Raw genomic sequence first — 23,301 nt, forward strand, 5'->3', positions numbered from 1 at the left:
TTAACGACCACTGCGAATACTATTTACATATCTGAGTAATTACAGTGTAATGTCAATGTCAAAAAATGTCAACTCTGGAAACATCACATATGAATTTGCAATGAGAGCAAAAATGTTTGGTTTCACACCGTTTTTGGTGCATTTTGTCTTGTGACAAACCTCGCCATCCAATCATTTGGGGCAGATTTTGCAAAGGTTGAAGATCAAATGGAATTTCTTTCCAAACGCTAGCTTCCAACATAAAAATGGCCAACTTTTGTTCACTGTTAACTTTCAAGCATGGGTGTAAGAGACTTTTTTGTGCGTCTTTTTGTGACCAAATATCATCATGCTAATTGGAACGGGCTCTGAGGGATAATTTTTTTTTAGCAAGTCAACATTTTCTCCCGAGAATGCCGACGTCCCACCAATATGGCCGACTTTCTGTTCTGTTTGGACTTTCTTGTGGCTATCAACGTAGCCACCAAATATGATGACTAGGCCAAGTGAAACGGTCTTGGAGGGCGGAGTTGTTTGTTGGACTGGTCATTTTTCTCCATCCTATCCAAAGTTGAGAGTGGACACAAAATGGCTGCCTTCCCGTTGGCTTTCAAGCGGCTTTCTTTTGGACTTTGAGCCCACCAAATGCCCCGCTCCTCCTCATTTGTGGAATAGTCTTCCATGTGTGGATGTAATTGTTATGATTAATCATCCTAATCAAATTGTGGTAAAATGTTGCCAGACTTCCTGTCCAATCGGAGCCATCCTTTACTATCCGGGGGCTTTTATCCCCCCCCCCCCCCCCCACCAAATTCCAGAGGTCATTGAACACACTACTTGAGTGGAAATGGTGGCTTGTGATTGGCAGAGAAGCAGGAAATGAGGAAATGCATTATCCTCATCAATTAGTCACGGATGCATCTTCATTTTTCACGTCCAACTGAAAACTAAAAGCCCAATGAATGTTTGTGCTGGGCGTTGACTTGTTGGCGCGCTAACTGCTAATCTTTGCTAGTAGTAGCTAGCGCCAGGGGTCCTTTGATGAGTGAGAGGGGGCTGGAAATGGGATGGGAAGGGGAGGGGCCTATGTGTTTGCCTATGTGTGTGTGTGTGTGTGTGTGTGTGTGCGCACTTTCCCACTCTAATAGGATTAGCTCTTCTTCTATTTCTTGCATTGTTCCTCCCCCCCGAGCTATGTGTGTGTGTTGGGATTTATGCGGGTGTGTGTTTCTCTTCACGCATTGACATTCATTCAATCACTGATCCTCACAAGGGGGGTGCTGGAGCTTATCCCAGCTGACCTCGAGGACTAGCCCACAATAGTTCAGGAGGGGCGTGTCCACGTGACGTGGAAAGTGATTTGGGGGGGCGTGGCCTCTGCCAGATTTGCCTGAAAGTGGTTTTCGGGGTTGCTAAAGTCTTGAGGACCTGAAGGAAGACATTTTTTATTGATGCTAAGTGGGAAAGAAAATGAGATAAACAACAATAACAGAATTAATGATATGCGGTGGGACTTTAGCTCATGTTTCATTAATTGATTTTTTGGCATACTGTCAAATTAGGATCATAAATCTATAATTAAAGTCACAATGTCCCAAAAAAATCACTTTTGTACTGTGAAAAGCTCAAAGAGGGAGGAAAGCCTTGTAGCTTAATGCCGATTAGGAACGTTTTTTTTCACGGTTAATTTGACATAATATTTGAAAAATATAAGTATGATTTTTGGGGCATTAAGACCAAGTTGTTATTTTTAGGAAATTGTTGATTGATTTCCCGCCAGGTTGGACAGGAAATGAGTGGATTGATAGTACATTTGGGGAAAAGAAGGCGGGGTCAGTGGGAATGCCCTGTCCGATCTCTTAATTGGTATTGATTGAATGGTCGCAGAGCGATTGGACGCCGTTCCGCTCGCTGACACGGAAAGAAAATTGACGGCGGCGGCGGCGGCACGTTTGACCTTGCACCAAAAATACATTCATTTCATAGTTATTTCTTTGAGAAAAAAATCCTAAATATTTCCCTTTATGACATTTGTACTTTTAGAGTTGAATTGTCATGGTATTTTGTATCTTCGCTCAACTTGAAATGTCGTCCCAAAAACAAATCAAAACCAACATTTTTTCAACAGAATTTGGACTAAAAAAACAAATGACATTTTTTTTCACAATTTGTTTTGATCTAAAACTGTAAAAATGAATCAAAAGTACGAATGAATGAATTCTGGCCGCCACTATATCTGCGGACCATCGTGGGTGTGACGTCATATAATGGGCGGGGCTAAAGCAGCTGAGAAAGGAGGACAAGTTGAGATCCAATTGAAGGCTTTCCCATCACTTTTTTGGGATGGATTTCTACTGCTCTCATTTCAAAGACATATTTCATTGCGCCGTCCAAAAACAATCAAATATATAAACAATTGTATTTTCTTTGTGTTGAGCCACTAAGAAAAAACGTTCCCAAATGAGCTGGGCTTTGAACGACTGACTGCGACAGAATGATTGGAACGCGGCAGATGGCGGCAGAGGGGGGAGTGGGGAGTAGGGGAGGGGAAAGGGGGCGGAGCTCTCCTCGGAAGAACGGTCCAAACCTTCCCTCTCCTCTGCGAGACTACATTCCGATTCATGGACCAACTGTCAAACATTTTAGGGGTCACTTATGGTTGAGGGTACTTCCTGTGTTAAGCTGGTCACTTCCCATTGCTATTAGATCACTTCCTGTTGACTTTGGGACAATTGCGGGTCACTTGTGGTTGATTGGGGTGCTTACAACTGTTTCTGGGTCATTTCCTCGTGCCGTTAACTTTCTGTTGACCGACCGCGGGACATTTGTGGGTCACTTCCTGTTTACTGTGCCACATTTGTGGGTCACTTCCTGTCGACTGCAACCATCCCGACTCCCTGTTCACCTTGCAACAATTTTGGGTCACTTGCCGTTGATCGCGTGAACTTCCTATGAATCCTGCCCGGGTGGCTTCCGATTATTTTGGGTCACTTCCTGTCACAATCAACCGGTACTTTCATGTCAATTGATGTTGATTTTTTTTTTTCCAGGTTGGAGTGGGTGGAGATCATCGAGCCCCGCACGCGGGAGCGCATGTACGCCAACCTGCTGACGGGCGAGTGCGTGTGGGATCCGCCGGCGGGCGTGCGCATCAAGCGCACGGGCGACAACCAGTGGTGGGAGCTGTTTGACCCCAACACCTCGCGCTTCTACTACTACAACGCCTCCACGCAGCGCACCGTCTGGCACCGCCCCCAAGGCTGCGACATCATCCCGTTGGCCAAGCTTCAGACGCTCAAGCAGCACGCCGACGCCCACGCCGGAGGGGGGCCCGTCCCCGCCGATGACGACGCCCGGGAGGGTAGCGCCTCATCCTCGCTGGACCGTGAGCGGGCCGCCGCCGCCGGGAGGGAGCAAGGCGAGCGGTGAGTGCGCCCGTCTAGACAAATTGGCTTTCTGGTGCGCCCCTTGCATAAATGGCGCCTTGGGCCCGGCCCGCATTGCTCGTAGCAAAAACCAGCCCTACAACTTGAGGTATTTCTAGAGCGAGGGGGTGCTTTTCTTGGTCTTTTTTCTCACGCCGGCACCGTCGGGCGACCGTTCGCTGGGAAAGTGGCGAGCGAGTGACCAATCCATTTGACGCGGGGGTCTTCTTTCCGGCGGGCGGGCGGCCTGCCCGAGGCGCTTCTTTGTGCGCCTGGCCCAAAAAGTGCCAAGGGCTCCCTTGGACGCCAATGGATTACTCACGGGTATTCAAGTGCCCATCTTCCTTTCCTTTTCCTCTTCTTTTTTTTTTCTCCTTCTGTCCTCTTCTCTGGTGGCCCGGTACGACACGCCCTCAAAGCTAATCGATCGCGTTTAAATGTGGCCGATGGATCGATCCGGCTCGATGACGGCGTCCAATAAAGCGCGGCCTTTTCTCCTCGCCAGGACCTCCCCGTTCCGCTGGAACACGGGCACCAAGGAGCGCATGCTGATCAAGGTGACGGAGCGGGAGACGGCCTACCCGTCCCGCCAGGGCAACGGCTACTCCCCGGTCGAGCCGGCGGCGCCGGAGGCCGGGGAGGGGCCACGGGAACGCCGTCGCCGCTCCCCTTTCCCCAAGCGTGGCGAGCAACAGCAGCAGCAACGGCGTCCCTCGGCCGACTCGGAGGCCTCGTCGCCGCGCTACGGCTACGAGGGTCCGCCTCTCTACGAGGAGCCGCCCTCCGAGTGCCAGACTCCGCCCATCTACGAGGAGCCGCCGCCGGCGGACCCGTCGGCCCTCTACGGCGGCGGCGGCGGCGGCGGGCGTTCGCCGCCGGCGGGCAAGACCCAGGCGCCCGTCTACCTCTCCCCCAAGCAGTCCCCCTACGGCCAGCTGGTCCTGACCCGGCAGAAATGTCCGGAGAAGGCCCAGAGTCTGGAGTACAGTCCGGCGGGGAAGGAGTACGTCAAGCAGCTGGTCTACGTGGAGCAGTCTTCGTCGTCCAGCCCCCGCTTCAAGACGGCCGAGCGCCTGCTGCGCTACGGCGCCGCCTCCGGTGGGCCGGCGGGCGGGGGCCCCGCGCTGGGAGGCTCCCACGGGGGTTCCTACGGGGGCTCCTACACCCTGCAACACAGCCAGTCCCTGATCCGGGATCCCCGCCTGCTGCTGGACTACGGCGGCGAGGGCGGCCAGAGGCTCCTCTACGAGGACTCGGTGTCCTGGTCTTCGGTCCAGAGCCGCTCCCTGTCCACCTCGCCCGGGGGCAACCGCAAACGCAAGAGCCGCAAACCCTCGCTGCCCCAGGAGCTGGCCCGGGGCCAATTCGGGGGCACGGCCTCGGAGGCCATGTTGGCGCAGGCCCGGCTGGCGTGGGAGGCGCAGAGGGTGATGAAGCAGCGTAGTAGCTGGGACTCGGGCCAAGGCGGCGACGCCGTGGAGGGCGGCGGCCCGGAGGGCGGCGCCCACGACTCCAAAGACGGATACGAGAGCGACGGCGCCGTGCCGCCCCCGCTGCCGGGACCCGTGGTCCGGGCCTTCAGCGAGGACGAGGCCCTGGCTCAGAGTGACGGCCATCTATGGAAGAGGAGCACTTTTGAGCGGCTGGGCTTCCCGCAGGCCCTGCTGGAGAAGAGCCTCTCCATGCAGACCAGCCTGGCCTCGCCCGAGAATTACCTCCACCCTTCGCAGGTAGGGAAAGCGCATCATCCGTCCGTCCGTATCGTCTCTTTTTTGAAATGACTGTGAACTTCCCGTCTGTCAGTCGGAGGACTTGGGCGCCTGCGCCCAGTTCGAGGCCAGCCGCAACGCCAGGAACATGATGCCCAGCGCCAGCTGCGGCCTTTTCCCAGAATTCACCCTGAGGAAGCCGTCCTCCGAGACCGACATCGAGAACTGGGCATCAAAGCACTTCAACAAACACACGCAGGTGCGTCGGGGGATTTGGCGGGCTTTTTTTGCTTCGTCTGGGGCATGACCCGGGGTCGGGTCACTTCCTGTTGATCTGAGGCATTCCCGGGTCACTTCCTGTTGATCTGGGGCACATCCGGGTGACTTCCAGTCCACTTTAGCCAACATCTGATTCACTTTCATTTGAATTCACTGTTAGATGATTTTGGGTCATTCCCGGTCGGGTCACTTCCTACACATCTCGCATCACTTCCTTGTTTTTTTTTTTGGGCTATTTACGGCTCACTCATTTAGGCTATGCTTAGCGGACAGTTGTTGAATATAAATTGAAGCATCACATTCCTAATTGCCGAGCTAAAAACAATATTATCACTATCCCAATTGTTGTCGTTTGAGCCTTCTTAAAGGTTGAATATGACGAGTGTGTTTCTTTCTTAATTGTTTTCCTACTGATGATGATGATGATGTAAAGCGCTCACCGTTTTTGTAACATACCACGAAATGTTCCTGGCCTTTTGGTAGGGTCTCTTCAGGAGGAAGGTGTCCATCGCCAACATGTTGGCGTGGAGCAGCGAACCCATCAAGAAGCCCATGATCGTCACGTCGGACCGCAGCGTCAAGAAGGAGGCGGTGGACATCTTCAAACTCATCCAGACCTACATGGGGGACCGCCGCACCAAAGTCGACCCCCTCTGCGTGGCCCTGGAGGTGATGCTCTTTATTAGGGAAGCAAACAGAGGGAACAAACCAATTAAAGTCACTTTCTAATGGTAGATAATGAACGCTCTGGCAGTATGTTGTCCGTCCGTAAGCATAAATACGTAGGCGGTTGAGTGCCAATATCTAAGAAGAAAAAAAGTCTTTGAAAATGTGTTTTTTAATGCACATGCGTCCTCTGGTGGCCCACGAGGGTGTTGCAATTTTTGGAGAAGTAGCCAAACGGAAACGAAAGAGCCTTTAAACGTTTTTATTTTACTCGATTTTTTTCCTTAAATGTCTGAAAATCGACATGTATCAGACCAAGCTATAATGCCGTTTTAATAACCATAAAGGCATTCACTTCAATTCGAAAATTCAAAATGAGACCAATGTGCTTCGACCTAATTGGCTGTTGGTTTGTCCTTCCGCGCGCACACACACAGGTGGTGGTGCGCGGCTGGAGCAACCAAGGCCTCCGCGACGAGCTCTACATCCAGCTGTGCCGACAGACCACGGAGAACTTTCGCTACGACAGCCTGGAGCGAGGCTGGGAGCTCATGGCCGTCTGCCTGGCCTTCTTCCCGCCCACGCCGCGCTTCCACAGCTACTTGGAAGGATACATTGCCAGACACACGGACCCTCTCAACGACACTAAAGGTAAACAACAACAACAAAAAACACACACGCACTTTTCTCCCCCTTGTCCAAATTCGAAATGGAACGTTCCCCTCGAGATTTAAAAGTCAACAAAAACACACGCACTTTTCTCCCCCCCAACACCCCCCCCCCTCCAAATTCGAAATGGAACAATCCCCGCTCCCTTAAACGGCTAGCATGTTTATTAGCGATAGCTTCGCTACATTCGCGTTCGTTTTTCAAATCAAATGGTGGTTGAAATATTTGAGTCTGAATAAAACGCACCTGTTTTAGTTGTTTGGTGGCATGTGAGCGACAACTTTTGTACATTTCAGTGCGGTTATCGTTAGCTTCACGTCCTGTAGCTACATTTTGGGGGAATAGTCGCTTTTTAGCAACATGCCGGTAAGCTGTTTCTTCTTCGGTGGCGAACTAGCAAATCGGGATGCTAACAGTCTGTTGCTAATCATTACACCCGTGTGCTTTCTGCTGCGCACGCGTACTTGCATACCAATTATGTTCACCCTTGTAGTATTATACAGGGCGAGGCATGATGACGTGGCATATTTGTAGGTTTCATAAAATGCAAATAACATTTTTAAATAAGTTTTTATATTTGATAAGTACATATAATGCCATTAAATGTATTTTGAAAGAGGTTTTTATGAATTTAGAGGGATGAATCAAAACCTTGTTTGAGCTAAATAATCAATTTTCTTGTGTATGTTATTGCTCACAGGCGTGGCTATTAGCACGTATGCTAAACATTGCTACAGGAAGCTCACCAAGGCAGCACTGACGGGAGCCAAAAAGGTAGAAAAAAAAAAGCTTCACCTTGCTCGAGCTGGCGAGGTTTTAACCCGCCTCGCGCGCGGTCCTCAGGGTCTTCAAAAGCCGTGCTTGGAGGAAATCCAGCACGCCCGCAACGCCATCTTCAGCCCCTCCATGTTCGGCTCTTCCCTGGAGGAGGTGATGGCCCTGCAGAGGGAACGCTACCCGGACCACCAGCTCCCCTGGGTCCAGACCCGCCTTTCCGAGGAGGTCCTGGGCCTCAACGGGGACCAGACGGAGGGTATCTTCCGGGTGCCGGGGGACATTGACGAGGTCAACGCGCTCAAGCTGCAGGTGGACCAGTGGAAGATCCCTACCGGGCTGGAAGACCCGCACATCCCGGGTGAGCGTGCCGACCCATCCGCCCGTCCTTCCTTCCTTGGCTCATCCCACTTTGTCCGCCCGTCACCAGCGTCGCTGCTGAAGCTGTGGTACCGCGAGCTGGAAGAGCCGCTGATCCCTCACGAGTTCTACGACGAGTGCGTGAAAAACTACGACAACGCCGAGGCCGCCGTCCAAGTGGTGCTGGGTCTGCCGCACATCAACAAACTGGTGCTCTGCTACCTCATACGATTCCTGCAGGTGCGTGAAGAAGCTAGGGTGTGCTAAATAGTTAGATTGGACCTTATTTTAATGTTTTTTTTTGCCATCATTTATATTAGCTGCCAGCCCTTCTGGTTAAAAAAAAGATGAGTCAGGTGGCATAAATAAAGACTAATTGTTATTCTATGCGTTCTATTTAGTCAGCACAATTTAATAAATGAAAATAAGTCGACCCTCACATCAAAAACAAAATAGATAACTACATAAACATGGGATAAATAATGAAATAATGACGAGTATTTACACTTCATAGTTTTTCTTGAGTGCCAATGTAAATTAAATACAAAAATAAAAATATGACAAGATAAAGTGGAAAACATGGCCACGGACGCCATTTTAGTGTGAAAAAGCACACTTACTGAAAATGTGGACTTTTTTTTTTTTCCCGTCCAGGTATTTGCGCAACCGGCTAACGTGCAGGTGACCAAGATGGACGTGAGCAACCTGGCCATGGTGATGGCGCCCAACTGCCTGCGTTGCCGCTCGGATGAGCCGCGCGTCATCTTTGAGAACACGCGCAAGGAGATGTCCTTCATCCGCCTCCTCATCCACGCCTTGGACACCAGTTTCATGGACGCCGTCCTATAGCCCAAAAAGAAGAAGAAGAAAAAAAAAAAAAAACAGGGACAATGCTGTGAAGAAGAAAAAACAGGGGGACGGCCTTTGGAGCGAGGAGAGGCGGAGCCTCCCGATTTGTGAATGTCTTTTTTCTTTTGGATTTTCCGTTCCACTCACCCACACGCTTCTCAAACCCCGGCCCTAAAATGACACTTAGTACCTTAAAGGCCTTGGAAGAGCTACCAGAAAAGATTGAGGGGGGGCGGGGCTCAAACTTGCGGCGCGGGGGCCACCCGAGAGCCTCCCGCTGACGGCCTGTGGACGCCAAGTGCAATTTGAGCCTATTTTGAATGAAAAAGTCATTTTTTGGTCGAGTGAACAAACTTATTTTAAACGTAGTTTGACGCCCTGGAATTGAACGTTAATTTCCGTCAATAGCGGCCTACTAGTTAACAATAAAATGACATTTAGAATAAGTCTACTAACTACAGGCATTTAATTCTTTAAAAGACAAAATTTGATTAATCTCAGGCGATTCATTGAGATGAATTAGCAACAACAAAAAAGCAGCAACAATTTGAATTATTTCACCAAAATAAAAAAGTGCTAATTATTACCATTTAATTCTTTAAGTACACAGCATTTGACTCATCTAATGATATATAAGCAACTTTTATAGATATAATAATATTGTTCAAAATTATTGCAATTTAAACAAAAACGCTAAATTACATTTTTGAATATAAACATGGGCCCACATTTTTAAGTGTCATCAAAAGGGTACCAAATAGCGCCCCCCCCAGGCCGCAACTATGACACCCGAAAAATGGTCACAATTTAGTGGGGACCTTCGAGTTGAGAACTTTTTTGTTAGAAAAACGAGCTCATATCTCAAGGCGACACCGCGTTCAATTTCTGCTTTGTTTGTACGGGAGGAAAAAAAAGTGAAGATTTTCTTTTGAAATCTCTCTTTAATCAAGCGATAACTTATTTATTTATTTATTTGATGCCTTCAGATGGGCCGAATGCGTGAGTGTGCGTTTAAAAAACACAGAGAACAAAAAAAATGTTTAAAAAAGGAGAAAGTGAACATTAATAACTTCGGACTAACGAACTTTTTCCAGACGGAAATTTCCTCACATTGATCGAAGTTTACCGAGGCCTCGAGGGGTGTGGCCAAGCCGGTAGCCAATCAGCATGCGGATGTACCATTTGGGAGTGGGGGGGGATAAAAGGTGAAGAAGAGGAGGAGGAGGAGGAGGAAGAAGAGTTATGTGTTGTTGGTGTGTCACTGTCACTTCCTGTTCGGACTGAACGTGTATTAAGCAACAACTTTTGCTTTAATAAAAGACTACGAGTGAATGATTATTATTATTTTTTAAATCTGAAAAATTTACGATGTCATAACTTGAAAGGGATTTTGGTGACGTTTTATTTTATTTTCTTGAAGATAGATGGGGAATGACCAGATGAGTCAAAGTGAAAGATAAAGTTAAATGTCATCCAAATTGGGAGGAGCTAAGCACCCATTTCAAATGAATAGGAAAGAATGACGTACTTGGGAGTCAGGGTGGGTCCTGGTGGGAGCGCTGATGGAAGACGAAGGAGACGGCGGCGCTGGCGTCCCAGCAGGCCTTGAGCACTTGGTCCCCAAGTCCCTTTTTGTCCCACGAGTGGTGCCACTGGGACAGGTCGCCGGTGCAGTCGGCCCCGGGGGGCGGCGCCCGGGCCTGGATGCCGTTGACGCAGCGTCGGCATCGGAATCTGTCGTCCAAAAAAGGACATTTTTGGAGCCAAAGGTGGGTCGGTGGGTCGGTGGGTGGGTGGGTGGGCCGGACTTACTTGTCGTGGGTGTCGCTGGGCGTGTCCCGGTTGAGCGCAAAGAGTTCTCGCAGTTCCCCCAGCGAAAAGTGGCGCTCCACGTCCTGCTCTTCGTCCACCACGCAACTGCTCAGCGCCTTCTTGTGCGCCTGTCGTTGAAGGATCTTCTCCTCGATGGTGCCCGTCTGCCGAGAGACAAGTTAACGAGTGTTAGCCGCCAGTCCTCGTCCAATGGCGCGGCACTAACTAGGCTGCCAAAATTCATCCATTGAGAAATGGACAGCTTTCTCGTCCTAAGTACAAGGCCCCCTCCCCATCCGACTGACCGCCAAGAGCCGGTAGACGTAGCAGGTCTTCTTCTGTCCGTCTCGCCAGACGCGCGCCATGGCCTGCTCGTCGTTGGCCGGGTTCCAGTCGGGGTCGAACATCACCAGGCGGTTGGCGCCGATCAGGTTGAGTCCGCAGCCGCCCGCCTTGCTGCTCAGCATGAAGATGAAGTCGGGGCTCTGAAACAAATGCCAAAAAAGGTTCACGGTGGACGTCAACTTCAAAAGTTGAGCATTCGCTCCAGTCGGGTGGCCAAAATAGCCATCTTTGTCATTGAAATACACCTCCTTGGGATTTTTGGGGGAATCAAAATGGCTGTGGTATTTTGCACTTACGTCCGGACTGTTGAAGCGCTGGACGACCTTGGCCCTCTTCTTGATGGACATGCTGCCGTCCAATCGTACGTACGGGTACTTTCTGGCGTGGCACAGCTTCTCAAAGAGATCCAGCGTTTGCGTGTAGTTGGACACCAGCACCACCTTGTCATTGTCGCCACGGGCACGGGTCACGGCCAGGATCAGGTCCAACACCGCCATTTTGCCTAGGGGGAGAAAAGTGGGGTTAGTGGGGCCGGTGGAGGTTTTTGGCGCTCCCCCGGTCCACCGTGGCCTCCTTACCAGAAAGCTGAGGCTCCAGGCTTTTTGTGGAGTAGCCGGCCGGGAAAAGTTCCACGGCGCCCCGGAAGCCCTCCTCGCCTCGAAGGCACTTGTCGTAGATCAGGGCGGGGTCTGGTGCCGCCAGAGTCAAAGTTTTCCCAAGTCAAAAAGTTTGCCCGGCCCCGGACTAGAGCAAAACCCCGACAACTCTCCCATTTCGACTTACGGTTGCAGAGCTTCTTGAGCAAGGTGATGGACGAGAGGGAGGAGACGGCCGCCTTGGCGCTCTGCAGCGCCTCCACGGGCTTGGCCTGCTTCAGGAAGCGCTCGTAGAGCTCCGCCTGCAGCGGCGTCAGCCTATCGGAAGACGGCGTCAAGGCCCCCCTTTCTCCACCGCCCCAAATTGCCGTCCACTCACTTGCAACAGACCACCTGCTCGATCTTGACGGGCAGATACTTGGACAAGATGTCGGACGTCCTCCTGATTAAACACCTGAGGGAGGAGGCCAGGGGTTAGGGTCGAGTCCGAGCCGGCTTGGGGCAAAAGGAGGGGCGGGCGGCCAAACCTGTTGACGATCCCGATGAGCTCCTGGAGTTTTTCCTCTCCCTTCCGTCGATCCCCGTCGCTGGCGTCGGCGTCGCGGCCCTTCAGGATGGGCAGCTCAAAGCGCTTCTTGAACTCCTGCGCCGTGCCTGTCGATCATTAAACAGATAACTATATATAAAAACTGTAATTACACCACCCCGACCACCACGGAGAACGGGGGCGCTGTTGCCAGGAGAACAATAGTTCCAGAGGGAGGACAAGCCACCCACTCACTCACTCCCTCACTCACCCAAAAGGCCGGCATTGACAAAGTGCACCAGGCTAAAGTACTCCAGCAGGTCGTTCTGGATGGGCGTGCCCGAAATCAGCACCCTCCTCTGGGCGCGCATGGCGTTGAGCGCCTGGTACGTCTGGTTGTCGGCGTTCTTCAGCCGGTGACCCTGCCGAGTGGGGGAGCGGGTTGAGCCGGGCTCCGCCCACCAAACGGGCCTGGAACCCACCGGCCCGCCCGCCCGCCTACCTCGTCGCAGATGATGAGTCCCACTTGACCTTTGTGCAGAACCTGGGCGTGCAGTCGGAAGGTCTCGTAGGAGATGATGAGGATGGGCGTGGGGGCGCGGGGGCCTCGCTGGGAGATGAAATTCACTGGGGGACCAAAACAAGAATCAAGGACGGAGCGGTAAGGAATTGGAAAAATGACAAATGGGATTGACATTGGGGGGAAAAAAGTGGCGTGGGTGGACGTACCCAGCTGTCGGTCAATGTGTTCCTTGGAGCCCCCGTCGATGGCCACGGGGGCCACGCGTCCCCCCAGCCACTTGGATACCTCGGCGTACCAGTTGCGCACCAGACTAGAGGGCGCCACCACCAGGGCCTTGTCGATCTCGGGCTTGGCGTCGGCGCTCTGGCGCAGGAGCGTCCACGTCAGGGCGATGCACTGCAGCGTCTTGCCCAGGCCCATCTCGTCGGCCATGATGCAGCCAAAGGAGCCCGGCAGGCGACGTCCCGTCACGCATTCCCACAGGAACTTGACGCCCTGACACAGAGCCCATCACCCACCCGTCTGGGATTTGAACAACTTCCAAATAGGCCAGAAAATATCAACCGTTTGGGGTCAAAAGAGCGGCGGCGTCAGTTACCTCTCTCTGATGAGGTCGGAGTACTTTGCACAAGACGGGGTCCACCACCACGTGGACGGGAATTTTGTCCCTGCGACACACACGGAGAGTAAAAAAGTGCAATGACTAATTAAAAAAGGGGAAAATCAGGAAATATAATATCCATCTATACTCATTTGAATTTGATCCTAAAACACAAAGTCGCCACTCGTGATTGACTTTCTCGGGGCTGCCACTTTGACACGGGTGGCGTAACGGGAGCGGAATATCAAAAGAAAAATATCAGCACTCTCACTTGTCTATTTTGAGCTGCTGGTGGGCGCCCAGCGACTCGGGCTCAAACAGAACCAAGGCGTCCTCGGCCAGGGGGTCGTGGAGCGCCCTCCTGACCCCGGCACGCTTCAGGCCCAGCGTTCGAATCCCCAGCGGGCCTGGAAGAAAGCTCACGTCAATGCACTCGTCGTCCATTATGCTTACATTTGTTTTTTGTTGGATATTTTCAAGGACGTTTTTTATGGAGACACTCACCCGTGTAATTGGGAATGGGGACCTTAAACGGCTTGGATAGAATTTGACGGATAAATTCCTCCTGTAGGGGGGAGGAGGGTGTATTAAAAAAAGGCATTGTCGTTAAGAATCCAAGATGGCGGACCTCCAAGCGTCCACTCTTACGTGTCTGTCGCCGTCGGGGTTGGCCGGGCGGACGTTGAGCTGCTTCAGTGGCCTCCGCAACGGAGACGGGGAAATGCCTTGCTCTACTCGGCTTCGTTTTTGCACCTGCAAATGGGAAAACCATTCAGTTATGTCAAAGAAAATGTCTTTTGCAAATGAAATGTCTCCCTCAGAATAGGGAAAAATGTGTTTTGGAGGAAGAGTTGAATTAAATTGTGGCTGCGACCAAACTGGCCTCCCAGTTCTGGGCTCGTGGGTTCGATCCCAGGTCAGCCCTCAATGTGTGCGTGGAGTATCTCCGGGTAGTCCACCAAAACATGCATGCTAGGCTAATTGGTCATTAGTCTATTTGTGCCCTGTACAGTTCCCCCACCTAGTGTGCCAAATCAGCTGGGATAGGCTTCGGCACCCCACGCGAACCTTTGGTGGGAATGAAAATTGGTGGCAGGTCAATTCAAAAAAGAAACGATGCGGGAAAAGCTGTCGGGGCCGTTGTACAACATGGCAACAAATGCTAATGATTCAAGTTTCGGCTAATCGAGTGCATTTACCGCCGTGCACGACCTCTCTTCATCTTCCCCATGTTTCCGTTTGGCGACTTGACTCGGAGCCAAACTTCTTCTCTGGTTCGGGGAGCAAAATAGGAAGACTTTTGGAAGGAAAATGAATAACAATGACGGAACGTTGTTTTGTTTGTTTTTTTAACTGACCATGTCCACTGTTGATTCGTCGCCTTGGCTTTTGGGCTTGACGTTAGCCGCTTAGCATCCTCAGCCGCTGTTTGGACAACCTCGGAAAGAGACGTTCGCTCCGAGAGACGACGTTTAACTTGACTTTTTTTTTTTAAGGAAAAACGTTCGAGTTTTGTCCTCAAATATGCGTGACAAACGACTATGCAAAGGAAAAAGTAGCGTGTTGAGTGTTAGAATGTTAAAGCTCGCGCCAAACAAATTTGGAACGTTCCAAGGACCGCAAGTATTTAGTTAGGCTTAGAGGTAGCTTTTTAACCACATGACATGAAGATTGAACTTAACAAAACATTACCGATGTGAATAAACGGAGTTACGTTTAATATCTGTAAACCGGAAAATAAAAATTAGTCACCTGTTAAATAAGAATCACGCTACGTTCCCGCTGCCAAACTGAAAATGGTTCCACCCATAGATACAACTTGTAATTAGAACTAGATAAGAAAAGATGGCTGCACCGGCGATGGATGAGGGCGGCCATTTTGAAGCAGCAGAATTCTCAAAGGAACTCGGTAGCGTAACAAGAAATGAAAACACAGCTGGATAATTATTTTACAATGTATAAAAGTAACAAATATGATCATTATTTCCTTACAAACTGAAAATAAGTTTTTTTGGTTGCGTCTTAAAGACAGAGTACAGGAAAAGTTGTTGCTAGAGAGAAAAAAGGGGGCTCTCTTGCAGAATAAAACAAAACAATCAGGCACGTTGTAAAAAAAAAAAATATCTTTTTTACTCTATTGCAGGGGTGGCCAACCAGTCAGAGACCAAGAGCCACATTTTTTACTGTATTACCGCAAAGAGCCACATCACACTCATACCTTTGCTCAGCCAGATTTATTGTAAATGTCACACACCAGCATAGTAATGACATAAATTGACTCCTACAGTACTAACAGCACAGGCCAGTCATTATCAACAATGAACATTGTGTGCACTGTCTCACACAGACAAACTCTCAGTTCAACCAAGTCCACAAACAAAAATATAATAATTTACAATAGCGTTTTTCTTTTACTATGCATGTTACTTAGTGGGACTTCTGTCATAAAATCAGAGCCTATTTTTGCGCAACATTCGCTCCTTGTGAGCTGTCATTTATTATGAATGGCTTTTAACTAGCGCGCCCACCACGTGGGTGTACACCTCGCTCTCCTATTGGCTGCTCCCGGCTGAGCACTCTCGCCTTGGACTGCCTCGCAGGGGGTGTGGCTTTTTCAGCCGACGCTCGATCTTTGGGATACTTTTTGTGTGCGCGACGCCGTTCATTGTCGCTTCTGGTTCACGGGAGCTCTCCCACTCTGTTAAAAACGTTTAGTCAAATGACTTTGCTCCTGCTGGGAAACTTTGAGGTATTTTCATCCCAAGCACATGCGCATTGGACGAAAATACCGTATTGAACTCAAGCGAAGCGCACACGCAAATAAAAATAAAACACAAATACAAACTTTGATATGGACATAAGAGCCGCATGAAACCGGGCAAAGAGCCGCATGCGGCTCGCGAGCCGCGGGTTGGCCACCCCTGCTCTATTGATTGTACTTCAGGTCATTTTTGTGATTGAAGGCTTTAAACGTCAAATATCCAATTCATTTTTTTGAAAGTCTAAGTATTTTAAAATTAAAAAGTTAATTAAATAAAAAATAAAAGGACGGCCAGGTGGATAAATGGATAATGTGTCGGTCTCGCAGTTCTGAGGTCGAGGGTTTGATCCCTGGTCCTTCTGAAGTTTGCGTCTTTGACCGAGTTTTTGAATTAAAAAATACTTTATTCATTGATAACTGAAAGCAAATAAACAACAAGTGACAAAAATTGAAAATAATGTACTGTTCCTATTTTGGTAACTTGGATTTCTAATAAGTGGAAAATAAAACTTAACTCCTTCCTTGCCATTGTTTTTTTTCTTCACCCGACGTTGATTGGCCACTCCCATTGTCCACAAAATCCAATCGGATTCCCATGATTCCCATCTGTGGGAGTGGCCCGGGACAAAGCCAAGCAAGACAAAACAAACAGAGCCTCGGTGTCCGCTCGCCCGAGGTCAAGGACCTTCTTTTAAAAGTACGTATACCCACAGACACCTGCCACATTTTGACGCATCTGTCATTGTGGTAATTCCTGGTGAGCGCCACCTGTGACCCATCATTGGAATAGCATTCCATAAAGTCCCGGGACTCATAAATCCATACCATAATACGTTCTGTAAAGTGGCAGCTCTTCCTTCCTGATTGGAAAACAGGACTAATTTAAAAAGGGGTGGGGGGTGTTCTTTTAAAAATGGTCAGTGGGTGGGGGGTAAATAGTGCCGTCAATCATCACATATTTCTGAAACATTTGGTGTGAATGGGTCAATAGCAAGTATCCAGGAAGTCTATTAAGTAGGGGTACCTATCTTGGAAGCCGTTTTGTGTCTTTCTGCCCTCTGATTGGCTGTCCATTGGTGCTTGTTGTTAGCCGAGATAGGCTCCAGCGCCCCCCTGAGACTTTTGTGAGCTGTTTGGGAATACGAAAGGACAAAAAAAAAAAAACCAAAAACAACATGTTCCATCTTACTTCACCGCAGTGGGCGTCGTCTTCAAACAATTTGGTGGCGGGCGGGCATCACTTGACGTCCAACTTGACCTTGATGTTCATGGCGGCCAACTCGGCCACAAAGTAGCGGAAGACGTAGGGGACGGCCAGAGTGTCCACCGAGTCGCTCTTTCCGCACAGGGCGCACACGGTGCGACGGTGGCGTGCCGGCGGTTGCCCCGCCCCTCCCGTGGTTGCCGCCGCCGCCGCGGGGCGCTCTAGCAGCGGGGAAAGCAGGCTGCCGCAGTCCAGGCACACCAGCGCCACCGAGCGGTCGGAGCAGTTGAACAGGCGGTCGTGAAGCAGGAAGGAGGAGCCGTGGGCCAGCAGGGCGTCGCGCTCCATCTCGCCAAAGCGGATGCCGCCCTGGATGTTACGCCCGCCCACCGGTTGGTTGGTGGCCTTGTCGCGGGCGCCCGTGGTGCGGACCTGAAGACCGGGAGGAAAGAAAGAGATGGCGGGCCCGCGTGAGATTCCGCGATATTAAAAAAAGACAAAAAAGAGGAGCGACGTGGGGTCGGTACCTGAAACTTGTCGGAGACCATGTGACGCAGGCGCTGGTAGTAGACCAGGCCCACAAAGATGTCGGCCTCCAGCTCCAGGCCGCTGGTGCCGCTGTAGAGTCGCTCGGTGCCGTAGTAGTTGTAGCCGGCCGAGCGCAGCGCCCGGCCAAAGTAGTCCAGCGCCGAGCGCTCCTCGGAGAAGGCGAAGGGCGTGGCGTCGTGGCCCAGGCCGTGCAGCGCCGCCGACTTGCCCGCCATGCTCTCGATCAGCATGCCGATGGTCATGCGCGAGGGGAAGCCGTGCGGGTTGAACAGGATGTCCGGGCTCAGGCCGCTCTCGGCGAAGGGCATGTCCTCGGCCGGCCACAGGCGGCTCAGGATGCCCTTCTGCCCGTGGCGGCTGGCAAACTTGTCGCCGATGGTGGGCCTGCGCGACACCCGCACCGTCACGCTGGCCCGCTTGAAGGTGCCCGTGCCGCCGTCGTTGCCGCACATTTTCACGTTGTCCACCACGCACTCTTCGTTGCTCCTTGGGTGGGGGGGGACAGATCGATCAACCAAAAAAATTAAAAAACTTCCATTGACCCTACCAACATGGCTGCCCTGAGGCGACATTGTGTTGACGTCGTCATTAAAACAAGCTTAAAAAGGAAAGACAAATCCTACTGTTGCCCCTACCAACATGGCCACCCCAAGGCCACTTTGCATTAATGTCGTCATTAAGTCAAGCTTTAAATTACTTTTTTTTTTTAAATTAACTTTCCATCGCCTCGACCAATATGGCCGCCCCAAGGTGACATTGGTCATAATCAAATCGAGTTCTAAAAAAAACAACTTTTGTTGCCCTTACCAACATGGCCGCCCCGAGGTAACGTCAACACAAGCTTAAAATAAAAACAAGGACGACATCACGTGGGTAAAACAATACGTTTGAAAAAGAAAACATTAAAAAAACCCAAAAGAATGAAGTACTCACTTGTAGAAGCTGACGTAAGACTGTCCCGTGTTCAGGTCCACGTAGGAGTAGTACGGATCGCCCTGGCGGAGCGTGGAGCCCACGGGCGGCAGTCCGTCGGCGTCCAGCCTCCCGTCCACCTTGGGGTCTCCCGGCTTGGTCCCGAAAACCACGCCCTCCTGACCCCGGGCCTTCTGGCTCAGGTCCAACATCTCCGTCTTGTAGATGGAGCCGTCGGCGAAGCCCCGTTCCCACGACGACTTGTTGACGATCTGGTAAAGCCCGGGACGTGAGCCCGGGTGGGGGGGGGGTGGTGGAGCCGGTAAACACGCCGCTCACTCACCATGGCGTCCTCCATGTCGTAGCCCGTGTAGGAGATGACGGCCACCACGGCGTTGGTGCCGCTGGGGTAGTTGTCCAGCTGGTAGCGGTCGTACATGGCGGGGCGCACCAGGGGGCTCTGCGGGGTGGTCAGTCGGTACAGCTTGTTGTCCGAGCGATCCGGGAAGGCGTGGAGGGGGAAGCCCATGGTCTGTTTGCCTACGGTGATGGGGGGGGGGGGGGGACCATTGGTGAGCTTGGCCTCAAAGGGGGAGGGGCCCGTTAGGGTCAACCCTAACCCACCCACCCATCTGGCACTGGTACATGTTCCTGGGACTCTGGTTGTGGTCCGAGTAAGGGATGAAGTTGGCCACCACGCTGAGCATGCTGTGCGGGAACAATTCCTGGTGGGCCGTCACGCCCTCTCGCACCTCGCCGGCCGTCACCGCCACGTCCACGTACAGCTGCGAACAAAGACATTTTTTTTATAAGAAGAGGGACGCGGTAGGGGACGGTGGGAAGCCCCTCTCCCCCTTTCCTACCTGCTCAAAGGTCCCGATGTACTCCCGGCGGCCCAGGTCCAAGTTGCGCACGGGGCGCATCATCCGGCAGGGCGTGGTGAAGAGGAACAAGCCCGGGTAGAGGCTGGCTTTGCCCGTCTTGGGGACCAGCACGATCTCCGTCCATTGGGGGACCTTCCTCTGTCCCAGGACCTGAACACATTTTGGGGCTCATTTCTTTGATTTTGGAGCATATACACGTCATTTGGGGGATAGTTAAAGGGGCCACTTGCTAATCATTTGGGGGCATTTTCAAACCACCTGTTGATTATGAAGGGAACTTCATTTCATCGGATGGCATTAACATCTGACTTCTGGTTCATTTCAGGACTACAAATGTATCGGACTACAAACGTATCAGACTACAAACGCATCGGACTACAAACGCATCGGACGTCAATCGACGACGGGGTTCACCTTGAATCTACGGAGGGCGTGGGCCACCCCCGGCGCCAACTCGGCCTCCACCCACCCCACCAGGGCGCCGTCCAGGAGGACCGGGTAGCACTCGGAGAAGGCCCGGGCGGGGACGGCGTCGGCCGGCGCCACGCCCAACGAGCAGAGGACGGCGGGGAGGCCGACGGCGGGCGGCCAGTCGGTGACCACGCGGCAGCTGGCCGTCATGTGGTTCATGAGGCCGCAGGGCTCGCCGTCGGGCGTGTGCACGGGGCACAGGAAGCCCCAGGACTCGGGCAGCAGCTTGCGCACCGAGGTGGTGCGCATCTTGGCGAACGAGGCCCCCCGGTGGACGCAGCGGAAGTGCGACAGGTAGCGGATGAAGTTCAGCTTGTCGGCCAGCACGCAGAGGCCCGTGTTCTGGACCAGGCCCATTCCTGACCGGGACAAAACGTGGCTAGGTTGGATGGACGTCATTACGTTTAAAAAAATAAATTTAAAAAAGTGCTTTGGCTTCAGAACATTTTAGATATTATATTTGGATTTTTTCAGAATAAATGGATAAATCCCCTCTTCTTGGACTGCGCTCACCCGTCTTGGTGCTGAGGTTGCCGGTGGCCAGCAGATATTCAAAAGGCTTGGTGAGTTCGGTTCCCTTGTTGAACATCTTGACCACGTTCTCGGGCACCCAGCCGCCCATCACTTTGCTCCCCCGCTTCTCAAAGGCCAACTGGACGGACGTCAGCCACGCCGACATCCGCTCCTGCCGCAGTCGGGAAAAGGAAAAAAAATGACATTTTCTGCAAAATCTATTGTTGGCCTGGCCTGGCCACTGACTGACCTTGAGGAACATGAGGTAGAGCTGCCCCGGCGTAAGGATCTCCTGGCACGAGATGCCGTCGGGGTTCTCCTCCAGGGTCTCCTGCTTGGAGAGGGCGAAAAGCTTGCGCGTCATCAAGCACAGCAGGCGGAATTTGTCCAGGCCCGTCTGGAGGTGGATGCAGATGCATTCGCTGAAATGTACAACAAAAAAAAAAAAATAGATATGTATATATGTATATAAATAAAAGAGTGCTCTAACAATGGGTCATTTTCAAAGGCCAGTCACCGTCATTTGATCAATTGTTCTTCTTTAATTCAGACAATGACCAAATTAAATCAAGGAATTTGATATACTTAAAAAAAAAGATTGTTGACTATGAAAAACACTTGAGACACTTTATGCACGACCACTGTGTAAAAGGTATTACTAGTTTTATTTCCTGGCATCACCAACTTTGGCCGCCAGGTGGTGCAAAAGAACAATTAACCAAGCTCACCACCCAAACAGTAATGTAATCATTCTCCCATTAAACTGAATATATGAGCCCAAGAAAGAGCGTCACCCAAATCGATGCGTCAAAAAATACTTAGTTAAAAAAAGCCAAACCATGAAGCACCTGAACAAAAACTCCCCGCACTGTTGGTCGCTGTACCAGTCGGGCTGGTGCAGCTTAACCCGGAATCGCTGTCCCAGGTAGCGCAGGACGGCCAGTCTGGACGTACAGCCCAGCTCCGACACCACCCGCAGCATGGCGCACGCACAGCTGCGGTAAAACGAGTTGTCCTCCACCCCTTTGATCATCTCGGAGAAGATCTCAAAGTCGCTGAGATCCACCAGGGCCTGGGGGGGGGAATGAGAGGCGTGGCTTCAGGGCCGCCTCTATGGTAGGGGGCGGGGCTTAACCTACCTTGAGCACAAAACCCAGAGGGAGGAAAAAAAGTTCTTTGAGGTAGATGAAGTTGAGCATGACAGTTCCGTTTTCCAGGTAGTGAAGGTTCATGTTGACCGCCGAGTGTTCTTCTTTGACGCAGCGCATGGAGATGCCTGCAGGGGGCGGCATTGAGCGCCAGGATAGATTGGCGGGCGGGGTTTTTGCTCTTACCATACTGCGTGTATCCCGTCCCCCTGCTCTTCCACTTGGGTCGCGTCATGGCCACGGGGTAGTTCCTCCGAGGCATGACCAGCATGCGGATCACCTTCTCCATTCCGTTCACGATAAAGTAGCCGCCCATTTCCTGGAAAATGACCCCAGAGGTTGATTTCAATAGAAGTGATGGAAAAAGATGTTGTACGTATAGATAGATGTCCATTTTGTGGCGTTACCTCGGCTTCCTCGTGGTGCTCCACCAGTTCCCGTGGCTTCATGCCACGCAGGTTGCACCACTTGGACTTGACCATGATGGGAACTTGGCCCAGTAACTGCTTGATGATTCCCTTGGGGACGCCGTTCACCGACCAGCTCACATCTGCCTGCGCCCCCCCAAAAAAATCATCAAAATTGATATACAATGACATTGTGTCGGCACTTATTGTTTCTTTATTTCCACCCAAAACACATCATTTGAATTAATGGGAGAATGAGGGAATGGAAGATGGAAAAAAGTGAATAACTTATTTAAAAAGACGGCTTACTCACCACAACTCGCCCCCTATAAGTGCACCTGCGGCTGCGACACTCAGCCGGAAAGACCCGGGTTTCTCGACACACGTTGCCCTTGGTGACGGCCGGTGGGAAGATGGACACGTCCACGAAAGCCAAGGTGATGCGGACGTCTTTTGACATGAACTCCAGCGGCGGAATGGCCTGGAAGGACGTTGTTAACAAAACGTCAGTGAAATTGAAGAAAAATGGCAGCTGGAGAGGTCAAATGTCGCAAAAAATAACCTTTTTTCCCCCCTTGCTCCCTTTTTGACTTAATAAACCTTAATATTCTGGACAGGGGTATATTGTCAATTTTGGTCATTTTGAGGATGAAAAAGTACCACCCCCACAAATTCCCGAAATTTAATTTGAAGGTAATTCACCTGCGTCATTATGAGCTTTTCCAATCCACCATTAAATAATAAACCAAGAGAAAAAAAAGTGCCTCTTAACCAAAATAACCGTACCATACAACCCCGACTAGCTTGAATTCGAAGCTCTACAACAACACATAATCTGCTATCATTTAAATATTAACTTTAATCGAATTCGACGACTTTGACAGCTTCTCGAAGGAAGTTTTGTGGAGGTTGTGGCGTACCTGCACGACACGGGTGAGTCCTTCATCGAAGGCCTGGTCAAAAGACTCAATGTGAGCTCGGACTAAATCCTGCACGGCTTCGCATTGTTTGTCTTTGAGGACGCCAAAGCCTCCGTCCGTCAAGTTCTTCAAACTGGGGTTTTTAGGGACATCGTTCCATTCGTCCGAGTCGTCCATGCTTGTTTACCACACGTGTTTCTGCCAAGACTAGCTCAGCTCTTCCCGGAAGTGACGATTCCGAAAGCGCCGGAAAACCCTTAAGGTTTAATAGTATTGTTCACCAATCCATAATTAGAAAACGTAACGAATAAAAATATATTAAATAAGAAAATATTCGTTGATATTAATTTATGCTACACCGGGGTCCATTTTAAAGATACGCGTTTTCCGTTAGCATAAGTGTCGACTGTTACTTTTTC

General features: G+C 51.0%; 3 protein-coding genes and 1 long non-coding RNA gene across 5 annotated transcripts in view; 1 reads left to right on the forward strand and 3 right to left on the reverse strand.

Moving 5' to 3' along the window:
* Positions 1-10,042, forward strand: part of arhgap39 (Rho GTPase activating protein 39) — an 11,231-nt gene extending 1,189 nt beyond the window's left edge. Inside the window, exons 2-10 of the mRNA XM_077717017.1 lie at positions 3,030-3,404; positions 3,910-5,134; positions 5,208-5,372; positions 5,876-6,061; positions 6,496-6,709; positions 7,428-7,501; positions 7,571-7,862; positions 7,932-8,101; positions 8,516-10,042. Of these exons, the coding sequence (XP_077573143.1) occupies positions 3,030-3,404; positions 3,910-5,134; positions 5,208-5,372; positions 5,876-6,061; positions 6,496-6,709; positions 7,428-7,501; positions 7,571-7,862; positions 7,932-8,101; positions 8,516-8,710 (2,896 nt within the window). The 3' untranslated portion in view covers positions 8,711-10,042. The remainder of the gene's footprint in view (positions 1-3,029; positions 3,405-3,909; positions 5,135-5,207; positions 5,373-5,875; positions 6,062-6,495; positions 6,710-7,427; positions 7,502-7,570; positions 7,863-7,931; positions 8,102-8,515) is intronic.
* LOC144196664 (uncharacterized) lies at positions 1,220-7,127 on the reverse strand. Its single transcript, XR_013326365.1, has 3 exons — positions 6,974-7,127; positions 5,833-6,069; positions 1,220-1,407 (listed from the first exon to the last, which is right to left on the reverse strand). It is a non-coding gene; the product is annotated as an uncharacterized LOC144196664 (long non-coding RNA).
* Positions 8,362-15,008, reverse strand: rad54l (RAD54 like). 2 transcript variants are annotated; one of them, XM_077717024.1, is made up of 19 exons: positions 14,866-15,008; positions 14,472-14,652; positions 14,313-14,384; positions 13,762-13,866; positions 13,618-13,678; positions 13,385-13,520; positions 13,111-13,180; positions 12,719-13,007; positions 12,492-12,616; positions 12,261-12,411; positions 11,991-12,117; positions 11,843-11,917; positions 11,651-11,781; positions 11,446-11,556; positions 11,164-11,369; positions 10,828-11,007; positions 10,523-10,686; positions 10,239-10,444; positions 8,362-8,704 (listed from the first exon to the last, which is right to left on the reverse strand). In XM_077717024.1, exons 2-18 carry the CDS (start codon positions 14,472-14,474, stop codon positions 10,246-10,248), a joined length of 2,205 nt encoding a protein of 734 aa, XP_077573150.1. In that variant the 5' UTR covers positions 14,475-14,652; positions 14,866-15,008; the 3' UTR covers positions 8,362-8,704; positions 10,239-10,245. The 2 variants fall into 2 exon arrangements, with proteins under 2 accessions (XP_077573150.1, XP_077573151.1); XM_077717025.1 differs by having other exon boundaries at positions 14,472-14,594; positions 14,866-14,956.
* A 1,166-nt stretch (positions 15,009-16,174) lies between these two features.
* Positions 16,175-23,129, reverse strand: polr1b (RNA polymerase I subunit B). Its single transcript, XM_077717725.1, has 15 exons — positions 22,883-23,129; positions 22,276-22,443; positions 21,963-22,109; positions 21,742-21,874; positions 21,547-21,683; positions 21,256-21,479; positions 20,658-20,829; positions 20,408-20,579; positions 19,838-20,253; positions 19,403-19,573; positions 19,168-19,324; positions 18,883-19,079; positions 18,561-18,811; positions 17,606-18,113; positions 16,175-17,510 (listed from the first exon to the last, which is right to left on the reverse strand). The coding sequence occupies exons 1-15, from the start codon at positions 23,057-23,059 to the stop codon at positions 17,112-17,114; spliced, it is 3,429 nt and encodes a 1,142-aa protein (XP_077573851.1). The 5' UTR covers positions 23,060-23,129; the 3' UTR covers positions 16,175-17,111.
* Between the last annotated feature and the right edge of the window lie 172 nt (positions 23,130-23,301).

This window comes from Stigmatopora nigra, chromosome 5 (genome assembly GCF_051989575.1).
Source record: "Stigmatopora nigra isolate UIUO_SnigA chromosome 5, RoL_Snig_1.1, whole genome shotgun sequence".
Lineage (NCBI taxonomy): Eukaryota > Metazoa > Chordata > Actinopteri > Syngnathiformes > Syngnathidae > Stigmatopora > Stigmatopora nigra.